Genomic DNA, 18,620 nt, shown 5'->3' with positions numbered 1-18,620 from the left:
CATCACAAGTTGGCAGTAGTGTTAATTGGAACATCTCTCTAAAAGATACTTGAGGTCTCTTGAGTCATACTGAAGTGTGTAAAACTGCCCAAATTTCCATTAAAATCAATCAAATATGTTCAGAGACAAGACCTCCAGACCCTCCACCTTGAACGTGGAAGTTCACCCAAAAAAGTTCACCCAAAAATCTGAACACACACACACACACACACACACACACACACATTTCGTGGTGCTACAGAGAAATGTGAACTCTTTTTCATCGTCAATTCAATTCTTTTTAGTTGCAAATATGTTTGCTCCTCCAGAGTCATTAATGAGCACTCTGCAGTAAATATTGGATAGCGAAATGAGGATGGCTCCTCATCAGTGAATAAAGTGTCTGGGGCAAAAGGGAAAGGAGTTCGACTGCGTTCCAAGATGCGTCAAGTCAAGAAGCTGTCAACCTCTGCTTGCTGAGGAAAAACACTCTCCCTCTCCTCCTAGGTCATTAGCTCTGGCTGGTCTTCCAACCACCGTTTTCTAAATGGGCCGGTGCCCTGGCCACATGAGCGCCGCTCTGGGACCATGTCAAAGCCGTCACACTACATAGAGCCACGCCATCAGTTCCAAGGCTGAGTCACCGGAGCTAGTCCATTACGTGACTTGTCATTGCTGTGGGAAGATGGACCCAGTCGCTCGTGTCATTTAACGACACCCCGTGGTATTTCGGCACAGAGAAGAAGAAGAGTTGTGAGAACTATACCGACGCCTTTGTACAAAACCAAATCTCTCGTGTCCCATTGCATTCCTCTGTGATACGTTGGAGCTTGATCCATGTCACATTACGGATACAAGATCCGCAATTCAGAATGATAAAGGAGAAACAAAAATGACTGTGTCCAAGTTCACTTTGTAACCTTTACATAATATGACCAAAAGCCTGTCTCTTTTTTTTTTTTTTACCCAGCCAGCCTCAAGGCAGCTGCATTCACCATCTTTTCTGTGATAGTGCAGTAGCCAAGCATTTTTATAATGAAATGCCTGTAAGGTGACTGATAAGGCCTCTCTCATACTTGTCAGTCAGCGGCTTTGCCCCGTGGAAACTTGAAGCGTGAATCCAGAGTACATGACAGTTGAGTCAGGCTTTTCTTCAGAACGGCAGGCGAGAATGAAAGATTGAATTGTATGTTTCTCAAAGTGCTTGTGTCACCACAGTGAGATTACATACTGGCCCATTCACTAACCCTGACACCCACTCACCACAAGTATCTGATATCACTCCATGATGCATTTGACATTAGCATTCCGACGGTCTCCTTCAGAGGACTGTAAAAGGAAATAAGGGGGGCTAGCTTGAAACATCTGACACTTTTTCTTGGTAATTGCTTATACAAGATGTTACCTAACTGGCTGCACATGGCTATGTAGCTAAAAAAAAAAATCATACCTATCTCTGCATCTAGCTAATCACAGCAAATTTATGTCTAATTTAGAGATGCACACAACTAAAGGGCAGACAACAGAAGGGGAATTTTGGACATAATTAGACTGACAAACCACTGTTAGTTTAGCTCATTATTTATTGTGGGACCCTGCTGATGAGCCTCCCTGCAGAGCATCTAAAGCTTTAGCAGTGTCCACCCATAGTGATTGCTTGCAAAATTGCCAAATTCCTTCCAAGTAAGAGAGGGGTCTTATCTCCAGTGTATTTGCAGTGTACACATTTATGATAAGCAAAACTCTGCACTGCGAGTGCACCACCCAGTGCGTGAACCATTCCCCTCGCCCAGCCTGACTGCCAGCAGCACTGCTTCGTTTTGCGCGACCCCATGTTCTTTTTCTACTTAGCCCCACAAGAACAACCACCAAGGTCAGGCTGTAGTGATAGTACGTAGAGAAAAGCCGTTTGTGTGTGTGTGTATCAAGAGAGCGCGTGTGTGTTGGAGTTAAGGGTGCTGAGGCCAGGGGCGCTTGATTTCATCGACTTGGTGCAGGCATGGCCAAGGTCAACATGATGTGGTCCAGCTGGCACTGAGCAAAAAAATCAGAGATGCTGATCTTTTTTTTTTCTTCCCATGTTGCACTGCTGATGGTGGCTGCTAGCTGCTGGCTCCAGCTCACTATTCCAGCAAGATCAGACAGAGGAGGAGGAGGCTTTGTGTTGCCTGAAAGCACCCCAGTGCTCCCTAGTGGACATGCGCACATGAATGAATGCACACACAAACACACACACACACACACACACACACACACACACAAGCATGGACATGGGCACATGCACAAACGTCTTCTCTCATATTCACATTCATGTCCACACTTACATACACACACACACACACACACACACATGCAAACATGGCCAAGCTTGTGCACATGCACAAATACAAACACAATTGAAATGCTGATGTCTGAAGACAAGAGTGATGGGAAATATGCCAGACCTTTCAACTCTGCACAATTCACACACAAAAGAGAAATACACTCCAAACCTCAGAATCAATTATCTGTTTTTCAGCTAAAATTGTAAAAGTCCACAATTTAGGATAATTACAATCTTAGAACATGCTAGTGATGAATGGATCTACTTTATCTGCCAATACTGGTTACACGATGAGGTTAGTATGCGATGGACTTTTGCAGAAAGACAGGAAACATGAATACAGTATGGCTCTGAGCGGAGGTCAGGGTGCCTCAGGTAACAAAAGCCCTGTGGCAAGCTATTATATATTCGAGGCAAATGGGGAAGGAAAGTGGATTAAATTGACGCTGTCAAAGGTCCTTGAATTTCCAACTGAAACGACTGAGCCAGAGGCGAGAACACTGGGGGTGAACAGAGAGGTGTGGAGGAGGATGAAAGCAGTTGGGAGGAAAAATGATACTAAACCCACAACTCAGTGTGGATGATTACTACTTAGTCCCATTCCAAGTAAAAATGGGAAGAAATATCTAAACCTATATTTTGAAATCTGAATATACATCCATTCATAAAAACGATTGCTTGGTGCCAAACACTGAGTTATTAAAGGATAGGTTTGGCTTTTTTTCAAGTCTATTGTAATACTACACTCACATGCCATGTAAAGTGAATTATTGATTGTTGCTCCTTTCCATACTGTGGCCATGAACAGGTCTCCTTGTGCTGTGACTCCACTGTAAGGGGAAAAAAATGCATTCTAAAGTTCAGCCAAAGCTAATATGAGACGCAGACTGCTGAAGCCACATGTTAGCTTTGGCTGAACTTAATGTATTTTTACACAGAACGAGGACTCTTCTAGTGGAGTCGTGCTATCAAGGGATCATTCACAACCAGTATGGAGAAGAGGAATGATTATAGTGAATAACTGTCTCAACGTACACATAGCATGTATGTATTAAGACAGACTTGAAAAAATCTGCATCTGTCCTTTAAGGGTGGTAAGTTATCTACCAACCTAGGACCAAACTACTGTGCTGTCAATCAAGAAAGCTACAGCTGCTGCTATAAAACTGTTTGACAGGAATTTAGTACAGTATTGCAGATAAATTCAGGGGACTCGTGAGAGACAGATTTAAAAAATAATAATGCAACTTATAATGTCTTTTGTTAGACCTTCCCTGTCAGGTCAACACCCACACAACTCCACACATCCACTTTGTGACACAGGCCTTCTGTTAAATCTTGTTATCTCCATGACAAACCGATAACCCTGATGACATTTTCGGGGTTATTTTCTCCAACAAATCTCAAACAGAGCTACAGAGAACATAATACAACTGTTTTTACAGAGTAGTAATCCTTATGACTAGTAAATTAACTTTGACGTGTAAAATCAGTGGAGTGTCCCTTTGTGACTGTATTTCTTGTGGCTTTAAACATCACTTTTTAAAAACTACAACTTGAACTCAACCTTGTTTAATTTTGCCCCAGCTGCTATGGTTGGATGGCTGTTATGAGTGACTGTTGCTTGACACAGCCAGACTAACACTATTTGTAACCTCACAAGCAAAGCCGAAGTTGTGACTTCATCAAACTTTTCCTCAGTGCACTCCTCTCTGCTCCAGCTGAGAAGATAAGCCGCCTCCAGGCATTGGTGAGTTCAAAACAGCGGCGGCACCACTCGGTATTCACTTCCAGCCATCTCAGCAGCTGAACAAGCTGCGCTTCCATCCCTTGAGCCGGTCAAGACCACTGAGCATGCTGGGGCTCGTCCTCCGATAAGCCACAAAACAGCGTCTCTCACGGAACTGCTGCTCTGCCTCTTCTCGGTCTGTGCACACCCTCCCCAACACACACATCCACGCCACGCCACGCCACGCCACGCCACGCCACGCCACAGGAATACTAGGGGTGATACAGGGCAGAATCGACATGCCAGCCTCCACTTGGACAGGTGGATGGAGGGGGTGGGGATGTGGGGGTATGGAGGTTATCAAGGGATAAGCAGGTTCAGCGAGAAACAGCTCTTCCTCGCCCTTTCATGGCGAATCATATCCCATTAAGTGGGTTTTGTCCTGTGATGAGGATGCTGCTGGCGCTCCTCAACAATCCCATTACAGATCATAAAGGGAGCTGGGGATGTGGCCTGAGAGCACTCAGGCTGCTCCTCAAAGGCAGCCAGGCTTTGTGTGTATGGCAACTGTGCCACATCTGTTAATGTCTTTTTAACTCCAGGTGAATGTTGGGAGCGTTTCTTCAGACTCTCCGTGTTCCTGTCTGATGCTTCGTGCTCAGTGGTTTAGCGTCACGGGGACTGGTTTGATTTAGCTGAAATGTGAGTTTGGCTTTAGTTGTGTGAAAACCAAGAAGAATCTGACAACAGAGAAAAGCTTAGTGGTAGTGCTTCACTGGACTGGAAAGACAATGGGTGTGTTATGCTATCCATAAAAAAATGCCTCCTTCTTGCCTTCTTTATACATCCTTTCCTTGGATTTTTGTCCTGCCATCTTGCTGTCAGAATATTGTAAGAAATGAAATAAGAAGCCTTCAAGGACCTGTGAGGAAATAAAACACTCTCCTGTCTGGATGTATATGTTTAATGCCACACTCATTAAAGTAGCACTAATCAATATTTTTATATCATACTCCATTAAATTGTGAAAGGTCACTCGATGAACCCAGAAATAATTACCACCCAACTCTGCAGTTCCTCGTCAGCTCTATGAAGCCTTTCAGTCTAGTTTTGAATCATTGTTTCCGTTTTCTGGCACACACAAACCCTGCTCTCATTAACCTTGACAGATATTTTCCTCAGGAGGGTGTGGAGACCAAAGCAGAGCTAGAAGGAGAGTGAATATTGGATTTACATTCATCGGGTGACTAGAAACACAACTCCAAATGAATTCTAATGCTTAATGGCTGCTGGATTTGTATAAAAGCAAATGTTTGCTAGCAACATGCTAAAATGCGTTTAGCCCACGAGTGCGCAAAAAACAAATCAATGAATGCCGCTTTAAAGTCCAACGAAACACGGCTCCAAACTAGTGTTCTTCAAAGTTCAATATCCACACTGTTCAGCAACAACCAACAAGAACAAGAGATACGTTTTATGTGCATAACAAAGGTTTTAAAGTCAGAGTTCACAGTTTTACAGCCTACATATGCTCATAGCTTCACATATCTCTGTGTACTCGTGTCCTACATTTGCTTCGCCTTGTGCTAATTTCAGTTCAGACAGAAATCTAGAAGATAAGACAATTGCAGACCTAAGGCAAATTATTGTTCCAAGTCTGTTTACTTCTGTCTCGTGCTCTCATTCACTTTCCTCCTTTCTTTTCCTAATTTCCTCCAAGTCAGTTACTGACAGGAAACGAGTGAGGGAAGAGAGGCCACAAGCAGTAGGAAAAACAGATGGCTACATATACCTATCACCGAGACCTCATTTAGAGAGGCTGAATGTTTTCCTTTGCTGGAATATATACAAAGAAAGGTCATTGAAAGTCAGAAGAAAGACAGATGACTTACATACAGTAAGATAACAGTGGGCCAGAAATCCTCTTTTGCTTGTGTGTTACATTATATTTTGTATATTTTCTTGTTGTTTCCTGTGTAAAGATTACACAGCTATACAGGCAATGAATATCATGTGTGCCTTTTAGCCAAACATGGTAATTAGTTTGTTTATTTTTTAGAAGAGCAAAGAAATATATATGATAAATATCACATACATGGGTGGACATAAGATCCTATACAACTATAGTTTGTTGCAATCCAGTACAATAGCCCTTTCACATTTACCACTGGTTTAAGACTGTGCTAGGGAGGTTTTGGTTCAACTTTTTAAGCTGAAATTTGTATTATACATACAAAAGGGTAAAAAGTACACTAGTATATTACTTATATGCTTACAAAAGGTAGAAAAGGGCTAAATTGGGTCTGTGTGGCATCATGGCATTTAAATTCACACATTTAAATTCACACATAGTGAACCAGCGTGTACCTTCAAGAAAAAGTAAGATCAATCTTTTATGCACAACATTTATTTCTCTCATTATGGAAGTGGAGCATCTCAGGGTGCGAGCTTCACATTCAGCTCCTGTACAGTATGCATTCCTGTCCACACCTAGCTCTGAGCTAAACTCCTGCTCCGAGGCCTCTTACAAGCGTCACCATTAATCAAACAGGCAGCTTGCGTTTTTTTTTTTTTTTTTTTTTTTTCAAAGAACAAGCAAGTGGCATAAATAACTAAAACATCAGGGGAAAGGAGGGAAAAAAGACAGTGCTGAATAAGAAGTGAAAAAATGCCAAAGTCACCTTGAGTCCAGTTAATTTGAAAAACAGCGACACAAGCATTAACTACAATGAAGGTGATTAATATCGTAAAAGGCATTAGCTGCTGTTTACATTGTCAAGGTGTTTATCCGTAGCTCCCGATTTGGCAAGCTTCACATTTTCATATTTTATTTTAAGTATGGCCGGTTACAGAATACTAACAGCTTGTCTGTTTGGGCAACAGTTGCGCTCCCCGAGCTCTTGAGATGGAGCCAACTAATGTGAGGGCCGGTGCACAGGCCATACATTTCACCAGCTCAGGCAGAAAAATAAATGATTTCGTTGCCTTCCCTTTAAGTCAAGAAGAATTAGCCATCTCATTACGCTGACAGCAGCCCTGTTGAATGTGACTGTCATGAATGAATTTGAGTAGGTTCAGGGGGCATCTTATTAAAAGGCATTCATTTTCAACCATCCACACTGGACATGGTGACACTGAGAATTCCTGTTTTCTTAACCCAGTGCCAGAATAGAATAGAAAGTGCTATGTTTGCGATACTTCATGAAGGCCTACATGTGAATACTGCATGGGAATGTGTATGTGGTGACTGTGCAGGGCGGTAATGATATCACTGCTTTACTGTACGCAGTTAGCTCAGTTAAGCAGCACTGATTTTTGAGCACTGGAAATGCCAAAAAGCTTCAAGGTTTCTATATTGCAGATGCTGTGAATGTCTCATTATTCACATTTGTAAAGAGAAGACAAATAGCTAATCCTGAAAAATCTGACACATTCGCCACTGCTACACAACTAGAGTACTTATCACAGATTGACAAAGGTTGGAGAGCTGCGGCAGGTTCTTCCTTTCGTTTTGAAGTCCTCGCTCTCTCACCTCAACATTGTGTCTACAACCGCTTTGTCATGAAATCAAACCCAGTTAGCAGCTAACACTGAGACACATGCACTTGATCATGCTCAGTGCAACTTGCAGTATCGATCAACCGGGGTCAGCCGGGGTGTCACAACACGCCCCCGACTTCTTGAGTGAATTGATCATAGAAATGCATAAATAATAAAGTGGCATGTCATTCTGACTTCCTATTGATTTCCCCATTAGCAGCTGATTGATACAAGCTTTAAATGTCAGGAGTCTCATTGATTGCCAGACGTTCACACACTCACTCGCAATGTCATGTCACCTTTCCTGCGGCCCTGCAGCCTTCCACCTGGATGGACTGAATTAGAGGTGCACCGTGTCATCGAGCTGCATTTAGGCTGTGTTTCCACCAAAGTGTTTACACACACTCTGCGACGTTTACTCCTCTGGTTAACTGCATTTGGGAATGATACCACTCCAACTTCATCCCACAAAACGCCTGAACTCTTCCCTATTGGTCCGAGAAGTGAGAAAATCTGGATCCACAGATAAGGCTGAAACGCAAGGCTTTATGGAGGCAGATATTAGTGTGTAAGAGAAAAGGCTTAGCATGCCGAACTGCAAGGAGATTAAAAACATAGTCCGGACTGATGTTCAAGTAGCACTGAGATAATTGATTATTTGCATCAACAATTTGGATAATTAATCATTGGTCATTTGTTCAGCAAAAATTCTAAAGATTTGCTGGTTTCAGCTCCCCAGTGTGCTGCTTTTGTTTTGCTGTTTCAGTGCAATCAGGACAGGTCACCAGTGTGTCACAGGTCTAACACATGCACACTGACAACCATTCACACTCACATTAACACCTATGGGCCAGTTCACCTGACCCGTATGTTGATGTGCTATGTAAAGTGACAGTACTAATCACCAAGACACCATACCACCCCTCCCAATAGAATTGTTTGAAACCAAAAAAATCGAACTAAGATCGCAACTAACAATTATTTTCATTATCGATTAATCTCCTGATTATTTTCTTGATTACTCAATTATTCCTTTGGTCTATAAAATGTCATAAAGTAGTGAAAATGCCCCAAAGCCCAAGGTAGGTAGTTTCCAAATGTCCTGTTGAGTTGAACCAACAGTCAAAACCCCAAAGATATTCAGTTTACTAGCCCATATAACAAAGAAAAGCCACAGATATTCACATTTTAGAAGCAGGCACTATGTTTGGCTTACTGGCTTAAACATTTTTTTGATTATCAAAATAGTTTTTGACAAATCGAATAATTGACTAATCAATTCATCTGTAATTATGATCATGATGCTGTTGTTGGATCCCATATTTTGATTTTTGAAGGCATCTAATTCATCTTCACATGTTTTTCACTGGCATGAAACACACAAAAAAAAAATGATTACAGCAAAAACTAGTCCATCATGTTTAGCTGAAGTTAATCAAAATACTCCTAAATAATTCAAATAATGTGTGTTCGAGTGTACAAGTTCCTATAATTATGCAGTGTGAACATTAAAGAGCTAAATACAAAAAGGCAACAAGGTAAACAAGCAAAACAAGGTACACTTTTCTGCTATGGTTCAAAAAACAAGGCAAACCTCATTCTTTCACACACTCAATAAAACTACTGTAACTTCTCTTGAGGCCAGTATGCCAGCTACTTTGTCAGGAGAAAGGGGAAAAGCATTTGGGATGTGGAAAATTAAAAGTGTATTCATCTTTCAAGGAGAAATCTCTTCCAAAAGGGCCACAAGCAACGTAGGGTAAACAAAGTACCAAGCGTGTAATCTAACTTTATAAATTTACTGTTGACTTTCTTCATGATTCAGAAGAAATTGCAATATTTGCCTAACGGCTGAAACATCCGCACACTAGGATTCTGTTTTAAGCCTCTCAAAGGAAATAGCAGACTGGGGATGCTCAATAGAAAATCATGAGCATGTGTGTTTGCATTTGTGGCAGAGCTGAGGGGCAAACATGGGGAGAAAAGCCCCAACGCACACAGTTGCTCCTCTCAAGCATGATGGTAGCAGTCTTTTACTTCAGGGGCTTCAATCAGATCCTGTTAGGCATGTTTATGGAGCCCCTCTTTGCTAATGGTGCACCGAGGAACATGACCATCTTAAAGAGCTCAGGGGCAGGTCCCAACTAGCTCCCGCTTCCAATGCTGAGATCATTTATGATTCTCTTGCAACGTATTTATGACATCGCTTGGTGAGCATAACAGAGGTTAATAACGTAGAGGTCAACTCTTTATCACACCTGCCCAGCACTGTTTTCCCCTCTCCTACACTATAGCTCATAGAAGCATTTCTCATTAACGATCTCCCCCATAGGACAAGTGAGTATAAATGTACTGTGCAGAGTTTAATGCCTTGATTCCCATAGGCACGTTTGCCTGATCGTTAAATTATTCCGGGTGCCATGGTTGGTATTTATTTCATGCTAATAGCCAGCATCTTACCGGAGGCTGGAAAAACAAGTGTAGCACGACGCACATTACACAGAAAAATGCCAAACACTGGCCAATCAGGGGTGTAAAAAAGCTGATATAGCGAGACAATGCACATTGGAGCCTTGGGTTGGGTCATTTTATAGTAAGGAGGGAGTGTGTGACACTGGCAGAAGGGAGTATGTATTATAGAAGGGGGGGGATATCAGATGTGTGTGTGAATGTGTGCGTGTGTGTGTGTGTGTGTGTGTGAGTTGTTTGGGGCTTGTGTCTGTCTGTGCATCAACAGTGTGTAAACACAGTTGTGCCTTGTAGAAACTCATAATGTAATAACTGCATATGATCAGTAATTGCAACTCTGCAAATACGCAGCGGAGTAATCCAGTAGGAAGCAGTGGGCACAGCGTGTAGAGCCTCTAGAGTCAGTGGAGTGTTGTAGTGAGCGTCCTATTGAGAATATGCATACATACATACATACATACTACACCACTGCTCATTTCCAAATTTTAACCATCCATCCATTTTCTGTACTCACTCACCCTCCTTAGAGTTGCAAGGAGCTGGAGCTAGGGCTTGAGGATATAGTAATACAGTGTATATATCACAACATGGTAAATGTATGCAAAATCACATAAAAATAATAAAACTGACCATATACATATTATCACATGACCGAAGAACTTTTACACTCAAATTAAACTGATGTCCAAAGCAATGAGCTATGTTTTGGTTTAACTACAGTTTGCTTGGAATCATTAATATTAATGTCCACATCATAAATGTGACATCATATGATCACGATAATATTCTGCTAACAGTCGATAAACTGTAATATTAAATGACCCTATTCTAGCTGAAATTGGGCTATCAATCCAATTATGCAGGCGCACATTCACCAGTCCTGCATGCTGATGTGATGTGTGAGGTGCTAATCACTCTGACACCATGTCAACCTTCACCATTTTCTTTTAAACAAAAAAAGCAGAAGCAAAACAACAGTGAGCATAAAGCTCAAAGGATGTTTTATTATGAGGAGGCTTAATGAGTGAAACAAGAGACCTAGCGATGTATGTTATCATGTTAGTGCAAACCTTTTTTGTTTTTCATTTCAATCCTAATTTTCTCCCAATTTAGAACAGTCAGTTTCCCCACGACTGGCTGTTTTTCACAATAAAAGCTCTACAGCAAATAAAGAAATAAAATGTGTGCGCCTACTTTTGTGAAATATCCGCATGAAGTCTTGGGGTGATCGTTACTTAGCTTAGTGTAGGCTAGTTAGGTTTTCCAACCTAGGTTAGAAGTTGGTCTAAATCTACATTTGGGTATTTTTAACCACATTTTTAAACCATAGCAGATAAAGATCACAGTGCAGCTTCAGTAGAAATTGTTTTTACCATCATTTAAAAAGCACTTGTTGCACATAATTGTTTCCTGGCTCTGCTGTGTGCAAAATCATCCACGATCTCATCAAAGTCTTATTTATTTGTCAGTATGCTCTCTTATTGCCGTGAGAGAAAGAGCCTTGAGGCGTTCATTTTTAATCCTGGACAGGAGAGAGCATGACAATTATTGATGGGCAGATTCAGAAATATAAACATAAACATTTGATGCAAAATATCTGCTTCCCTTGCTTCTTTTTCTTTTCTTAGCTATCGTTTAGCTGCTCCACTTAGTGCCTGTCCTTGTCCATGACCACCTCTGAGAGGCCCCTTAGACAGAACGTGTAATGCTGCTGTTTTGCACTTGCTTTTTGGATTTCCCCCCACAGAGTTGAAGGGCCCACATTGCCCATATTGAGTACTCAGCCCCTCTAAAGTCCTATAGATAAACTGAGGGGATAAACACTCACCTAAATTGAATCGTGATGGTTTCTTTCTCGTGACATCTTCAAAGTGGATGTTTTGGCTATTCCTTCAATTTTTCACCAGGACTTTTGGGGCTCTGTTACTGACACGAATGACTAAGCCCTTTGACTATGCAACAAAAAACGCAAAGTTAATAACAGCGACTTCACGCAGAGACTCTGGCTCAGGGGCCCCCTGAGCCCTTGGGCCTGGGCCCGATAGGCCCTTTCAGTAATCCACCCATGAGCACATCTCCGCCATGCACAGATATCATGCGCAGATTCATGGCACATGTTATAACTCTTGCAGTAGTAGGCAATGTTGGGTTTTTTTTTTTTATCAAATCGAAACATACAGAAAGAGTGCTTTCTCCATTAGGTTTTTCTTCTGTGTTGTAGAGATACTGCTGTTATTTGTCCTGTCCTCACTGTTTCAACTCTACCCTCCATCATAGCAGATTTCAAATGAATGGATGCCCTTATACAGTATTTCCCTGCTGAAGCTTCCTCCAGGAAGTCTCTCGTTGCTCCTCTGAGCAGCAGACTTCCTTGGTGATTAAAGACTTAATCGGTGTCTGGGTTATGTGCGGATGAAAGATGGAGGAGGTATAAAATAAGAGAAGTGATCATGGATGTAATAAACAACGGATGGCAGAAAGTGTTTCTCAGCTCAGTCGCATCACACGGCTTGCAGTTCCCTCTGTGACCACTTCACCAAAATTGCTGCACAGCACGGTACTCTCCCCGGATATGCAGGAGCATGTCAGTGCTGCAGCACCGAAAATCACTTCCTGCTTAAACAATGACAGTTAGGACAACACATACCAACAAGCCCTCCGAATGAAACGACAAAACAAGCTGTAAGTGCACTCCAGAATGACACACAGACTCATTTTCGGATCTGATGCCCCCGTCGGCAGGACGACGTCATTTGTCTGCTCCTCCCAAAACCGTTACAAATCACTGCTGCAAAAATAAATCTGTTCTGATCTTACACAACTATGTTTGGTTAGGCAGAATAAGAACACCTCAGTGGTTTAATGAGAAAGTAAATAATCCAGCTGACGTCCCTGCTGGAAAAAAAAAAATCCCCTGCTGGCTTCCCACCTGCAAACCCTACCAGCTGTGTTGGTTGGAATGCCTGCTGGGAGCTGCAGTGGACATTATGTGCCATGCAGAATAAAAGAAGAACTAGGAACTAGACAGCAGTGCGTGGGTGCTGGTATTTTTTTATTTTTTTTGTCTTTTTGGTTAGGATTAGGCACAAAAACAACTTTGCTATGCTTAGGAAAAGACTTTGCTGAAATGGAAAAAAAAAAAAAAAACCCAACACGTGTAGTTGAGATTTTGGAGCTGTGCATGTTTCAGCCTCAATCCGGGCAAAGCTTTTTGTACCTCCAAACCTTTATTTATAAAGAGCAGTTCCATACATTCACAGCTGGACACAATCCAGTTCAACCGGTCTGATCTGTTCACTGCTGAGCAGCTCCACTGGAACCCTTTTATGGTTCAGTGTTTTACTAAAGAGCACCATGATGGTTGTGATGAGAAAGCGGTGCCCCCCCCAAAAAAAACAAAAAAAAAAAAAAAAAAACAGCTACTGTAAGAGTCAAGACAACATCCCCTGCTGGCTTCCCACCTGCAAACACTACCAGCTGTGTTGTTGGGATGCCTGCTGGGAGCTGCAGTGGGGGTCCACTCAGATGCTTTTCTACCACAGTCTCAGCTGTATGTGTTTCACCATGTTTGTGTTATCATTAACATTCACAGCTGAAATGCACTGATGAATTGAGTCTTAACCTGTTATTACAACATATGTCATGTTATTATTATTTAAAAATAAATGCAACCAAAAGCATAATGCGGTAACCAACACAAAATGTAATGACTTATTGCATTATTTGCACGTGCAGGGGGGGTTTCTTCCTCACTCTATCAGCTTCCAGCCCGAGCCGGCCTCTGCTTTGTTTTTGTCTGGTAGGTTCGGTTGCATTTTCTTCTGGGCCGGCCTCCCTCATCAAAGTGATTAAGCAATTACACTGATTGTGCCGATGCTCAGAAGAACGAGGGAAGGACCCTTGAGTATTGAGTGCTAAAGCTTTCTTGGAGATAACGGCTTAATTTGTGCCTAATCAAAATAAACCCCCTTCTCTTAAATCTCCAACCTTCCTTCAGCGCTGGGTGGCTCGGGGAATTGAGAAGGTATCGTTAAGGAGAAACAAATAGAGGCGAGGGAGCCCTGCTGGGGCCTTTTCCAACTTAAATATAATTTCATATAGGCCTTATGCAATGTACACGCGTGTTATTATCAGGCAACGAGGCATCTCTTTCCCTCCATATGTAATAATAATTAACATCTCAGAACTGATAGTGATAGAAGCCTCTGAAGATGCTGCATAGGCCTACCCAGCATGGATCCCACTTGGAAATGATCAAAGAGTTTGGGTTTGTCTCTCAGTGCTGCTGCGGGCATCAATACCGAAACAGGGGGAGAGTCCCCTGGATCACAGCAACAGACCTTAATGCATGGAAGTGTTATTTTCTTCTGATACACACACACACACACACACACACACACACACATATATATATATATACCTCAGTCATCATTTTCCCATCAGGTCATTGCGAATATCAGCCGGGTTTTTCTCCATGTGCTGACATTTCTTTACCCGCTCCTTACACCATGAAAGCCAGCCAGAGCACACTCAGCACGCATCTTTAGGCGCACTGGATTCAACATCAAAAATGAATCACAGCAGAACTCAAATCACACCCGTGACGGAGCAACGTGAATTAGGCCTGCTGGTGCGTGCGTGCGTGTGTGTGTGTGTGTGTGTGTGTGTGTGGGAAGGGGGCACAACATGGGGAGAAGTGAGAGAGAAACAGAGGGAGGGAGGGAAAGAGAGGAACTCACCCCGGGAGGATATCTGAAGGAAGAGGCGGGGGTCCGCAGCGCGTATGGCCGCGGTGTACCGATCCTCTATCACGGGCACCTGCGCCTTTTTCTCGGGCATGAGCCGGACCCTGAGCCGGCCCCCTTCCGCGCCGAGCCACCACTCCAGAATAGTTGTGAGGTCCATTTCCAGGGTGAACACCGGGGCCTCCTCGTACACAGACAGACCCCCGCATCCCGTCTTGACCATATCCTCTCCTATTTCCACCACAACTTGGTTTGATTTCCTGCTTGCTTTCGTCAAGCCCAATTTCAGAACTTCGGACAGCGGCCGCTTATAGAAGAAGGGGAGCTGTCCTGCAGCAGACATGTTTCTCAGAGTAGAGTCCGTAGCAGACTTGGGGTCCACAAAAGTAGATATGGTTTTCTGCAAAGGTACGCAGTGCATTTTCAAGTTTGCGCGCACCATGTAACATCCGCTAAAAGTCTGGCAGTCACCGTTCAGGGGTCTCTTTATGAACTCCGCCAGGTAATAGCGCAACAGAGAAGGGACCGCAAAATCCACAGCCAGGGTTTTCCTCTTCAGCCTGGAGTTTATCGTTTGGTTCAAGTCTCTTTTGCCCCCGGTTTCCCCGCTGCTGCCGCCGCTGGTGCCGCCACCTCCGCCGGTGCTGATGTTGCTGAAGCCGGCGGTGGTGAGATCCATCCCCGCCGGGGTCCTTGGCGAGGCGCACTGCAGCCCAGCGAGAAATGCCGCAGAACAAACAAGCAAAAACAATATCCTGGTGTTCATGGTTAAATAATTTGAGTCTTTCTTGAGGAGAAGCACCCCTTAATCCCACCGTTCACCGCTTCCTCCCTGCTCTTGTCACATACGCAGATCACAAAGTGAGAATCGATGATCCTGCGGGTCCTGCGCCTCTTCGCCGGTGCGCACCCGTGGCAAGGCGAGAGGGAAGTGGGCTTTACATTGGTGTGCCACTGACTGTTGCTGTCCTCCCTTCTTCAGACGGGAAAAAGTGCCATTTCCCCTCTCTGTTCTCCCACACGCGCACATACGCAGACGGACACGCACCTTTAAGACAATGCCTTTTATCCCACGGTGCGAACCAGCGAGTCGCTCTCCGGGACGCTGATTGATATGCCGGTCGGGTCCGCTCCGGTGGCTTTCAAAGACTCCCCAGTCTCTTGGCACAGTTGTGGCGGCGGTACAAGTGGGCTCTCTGTCAGCGGCGGGATGCAGCGTCGCTCTCTCCCCTCACAACTAAATCAGGAATTCACAACGAGTTCGGAGAAGCCGAGCATCAATTAAAGTTCAAAACATAATCACATCTTGCAGTCTCTCAGGTTAACTGGCTGCTGAGCATTTCTGGGCTCATTTGGTTAGAAGTGGCAGCTCGGGTCGCCTCTGTCACGCCAGCACATGCGGTAAAGTCACACACACACGGCCGTTTGACGTCAATATAAGCACCGTTTGCTCTGAACACGACTCCCTTGCGAAAAAGCCCTCGGCAGTCAGCACAGGAGCCTCCGCCGTCGTGGACGCGTCTGAGGCGCCCTCAGCGCAGCCGTAATGGTGTCTGTATCTTTATTGAAATTAGAAAATGCCCGGAGGTATAAGCGGCGCAGCTCCACAGTTTGTCTGTCGTGATTTTTCAATGAATCACAGAGCCTTTGTGCGTCCGGATATTGGATTGGATTAGTCGCACTGTCCCAGTTGTGTGCAAATCAAATAGTTTCAGAGGGAGGCCACTTGGGTTGGAGCCCATTTGGCTTTGTTATAACTTACGCGGAGAGGCCAATATGTCCTTAAAACATCAGGGGGGGTCTCTTGCCATCTTGCCAGTTCATTTGCCACACAGACTACCTTCCTTAATTGGGAAACAAGGGGTCAGTGTTTGGGGCAGGAGGGATAAAATGCCAGAAAATGCTCCTCTAGCCCCCCCCTCCACACACACACACACACACCTCCCTCTCTCTCTCTCGCTCGCTCTCTCCCAGGCTCCAAAAGTTGATTGGATAAGACATCCGCTAGATGGCGTCAGCACATACTTATGGTAATTCACACTCCTCAGTTTCACTGACAAATCCATTAATGCTCTAATTGCTCTGGACTTTTTTTTTTTTTTTTTTTTTTTACATCACAGCCTTATATATAGAGGAGTCCTGATGTTGACATTTCATATGAGTTGTGGAATGACAGAACACAGAGGACAGAGTCTCCAGATGTGGAAACACCTGGCCAGGAAAATGGTCAGTGACTCCATCAGCTTATATTTTGAAAGTTGGTTCCTCCAATTTGGATCCTGTCGTGTATATGGCCTCATATAATCCCGTTGTTTTTAATTGTATTGTATAAAGAAAGTGGTTCAGATGCCACATGTGTTTAATAAAAGAGAAATGAACACTGCATAATATGCTATATGTCTTTAGGGATGCACCGGTGAAAGTAGGCGGATGGTATCGGCGGTGACGCTTACCTTATTAATCACATCGGGTATCAGCGATGACTTCACCAATCCACAATAACTAATGTAATTATAAAATATTGCGTTTCCGTAATATTAAATATAAATGTCACAATGACATTTGCAGATTTACAATTTTGGGAAAGGATCGGTAATGGCTATCAGCTGATACCCTGAGTTGGGGTCTGGAATCAGGAGAGATTGCTGGAACCCCATATGTCACCATCAACGTTTTTTAAAGGTATGCTTCTATTGTACAATTTATAATAAAAGAAACTGACATTTAGTCACTTTTTGTACATACATTTTAAAATGATCAATAACCAGAATGCCACCACTTATCCCTCTGCATGACCAAACTGGACCCAGGTTGGAGACTTTCTGATGAAGTTAGAACTTGTAGGTGATGATCTTTTCTGCGTGTGTTCAGCTGAAGACGGAGTGATTCACACTCAGAGTACAAAATAGCACTTTGAAGTTCACATTTGCGGAATCTTTATTCTTTTGTAATGCAGAAGAGTAACACACTTCAGTCACAGTAGCAGCAGGTGCACATAACTAAAACATATCAAGCACTGTCATGGAAATGGCAACCATGTGGCATGTACTTGGGAATATTTGGAAAAAAAGGGGGCAGGTTGAGTGTGTGTGTGTGTGTTTGTGTGTGTGTGCAAATTAATAGATACAAATATAATACAATCTTAAAAATAATAATTACTTCAGAAATAAAGAAAGAAAGAAAAGAAAAACATAGAATCTGTTCAGCCATGGTGGCCCCCCCAGTTCTTCCTCCATTTATTCCAAACAAACAACTGATTTTTGTAAATGTAAAAGTGCTCTGCACTGCAGCTGCCGCCGTCCCATAGATACACCGTATTAGTGTGTGATGTAATCCCATATTCATAGTTATGGCTCTTTCTGCTGCTAGTAGAAAGTAGTTCTTGTTTAAGCCAAAAGAAATATACAGGTGATTGTGATTAATTATTAACATGAAGAATTCAGCTCAATTACTGTAGCTCTGCACAACACGACCCCATTCCTTCTCACTAATAAAGCAACATTGATTGCTGTTTTGTTACAAATGTATTACCTACAACTACTTTCTTCTTTCCTGATTGAGAAACAACCTGTTCTGCTTCTTAGGGGTTAGTTGAGATGCACTGGAATGAAGTAAATCACCAGTATATTTATCATTGATTGATCCCTGCCTTGTGCCTGCATCATTACCTCCCAATAATGGGCTATTCTTCGTCTCTCTTCTCCTTTTTGCTTGCTTCCTTAATTTGCACTCCATTGCCATGATTGGACAAGGCAGTGCTGCTTTATTTGCGATGGGGTTGCATACACACACAGGTGCATTTGCGTTCAAAATGCTACTAAATTCAAGGTTTGTG

The 18,620-nt window shown here is 43.2% G+C and overlaps 1 protein-coding gene across 3 annotated transcripts in view; it reads right to left on the bottom strand.

Moving 5' to 3' along the window:
* Positions 1 to 16,858, bottom strand: part of alk (ALK receptor tyrosine kinase) — a 301,315-nt gene extending 284,457 nt beyond the window's left edge. For all 3 annotated transcript variants that reach the window (XM_044165960.1, XM_044165961.1, XM_044165962.1), the window contains exon 1: positions 14,780 to 16,858. In XM_044165960.1, the coding sequence (XP_044021895.1) occupies positions 14,780 to 15,551 (772 nt within the window). In that variant the 5' untranslated portion in view covers positions 15,552 to 16,858. The remainder of the gene's footprint in view (positions 1 to 14,779) is intronic.
* Between the last annotated feature and the right edge of the window lie 1,762 nt (positions 16,859 to 18,620).

This window comes from Siniperca chuatsi, linkage group LG15 (genome assembly GCF_020085105.1).
Source record: "Siniperca chuatsi isolate FFG_IHB_CAS linkage group LG15, ASM2008510v1, whole genome shotgun sequence".
Lineage (NCBI taxonomy): Eukaryota > Metazoa > Chordata > Actinopteri > Centrarchiformes > Sinipercidae > Siniperca > Siniperca chuatsi.
The sequence above is the reverse complement of the archived record's forward strand: the minus strand, read 5'-3'. Positions and strand labels throughout refer to the sequence as shown.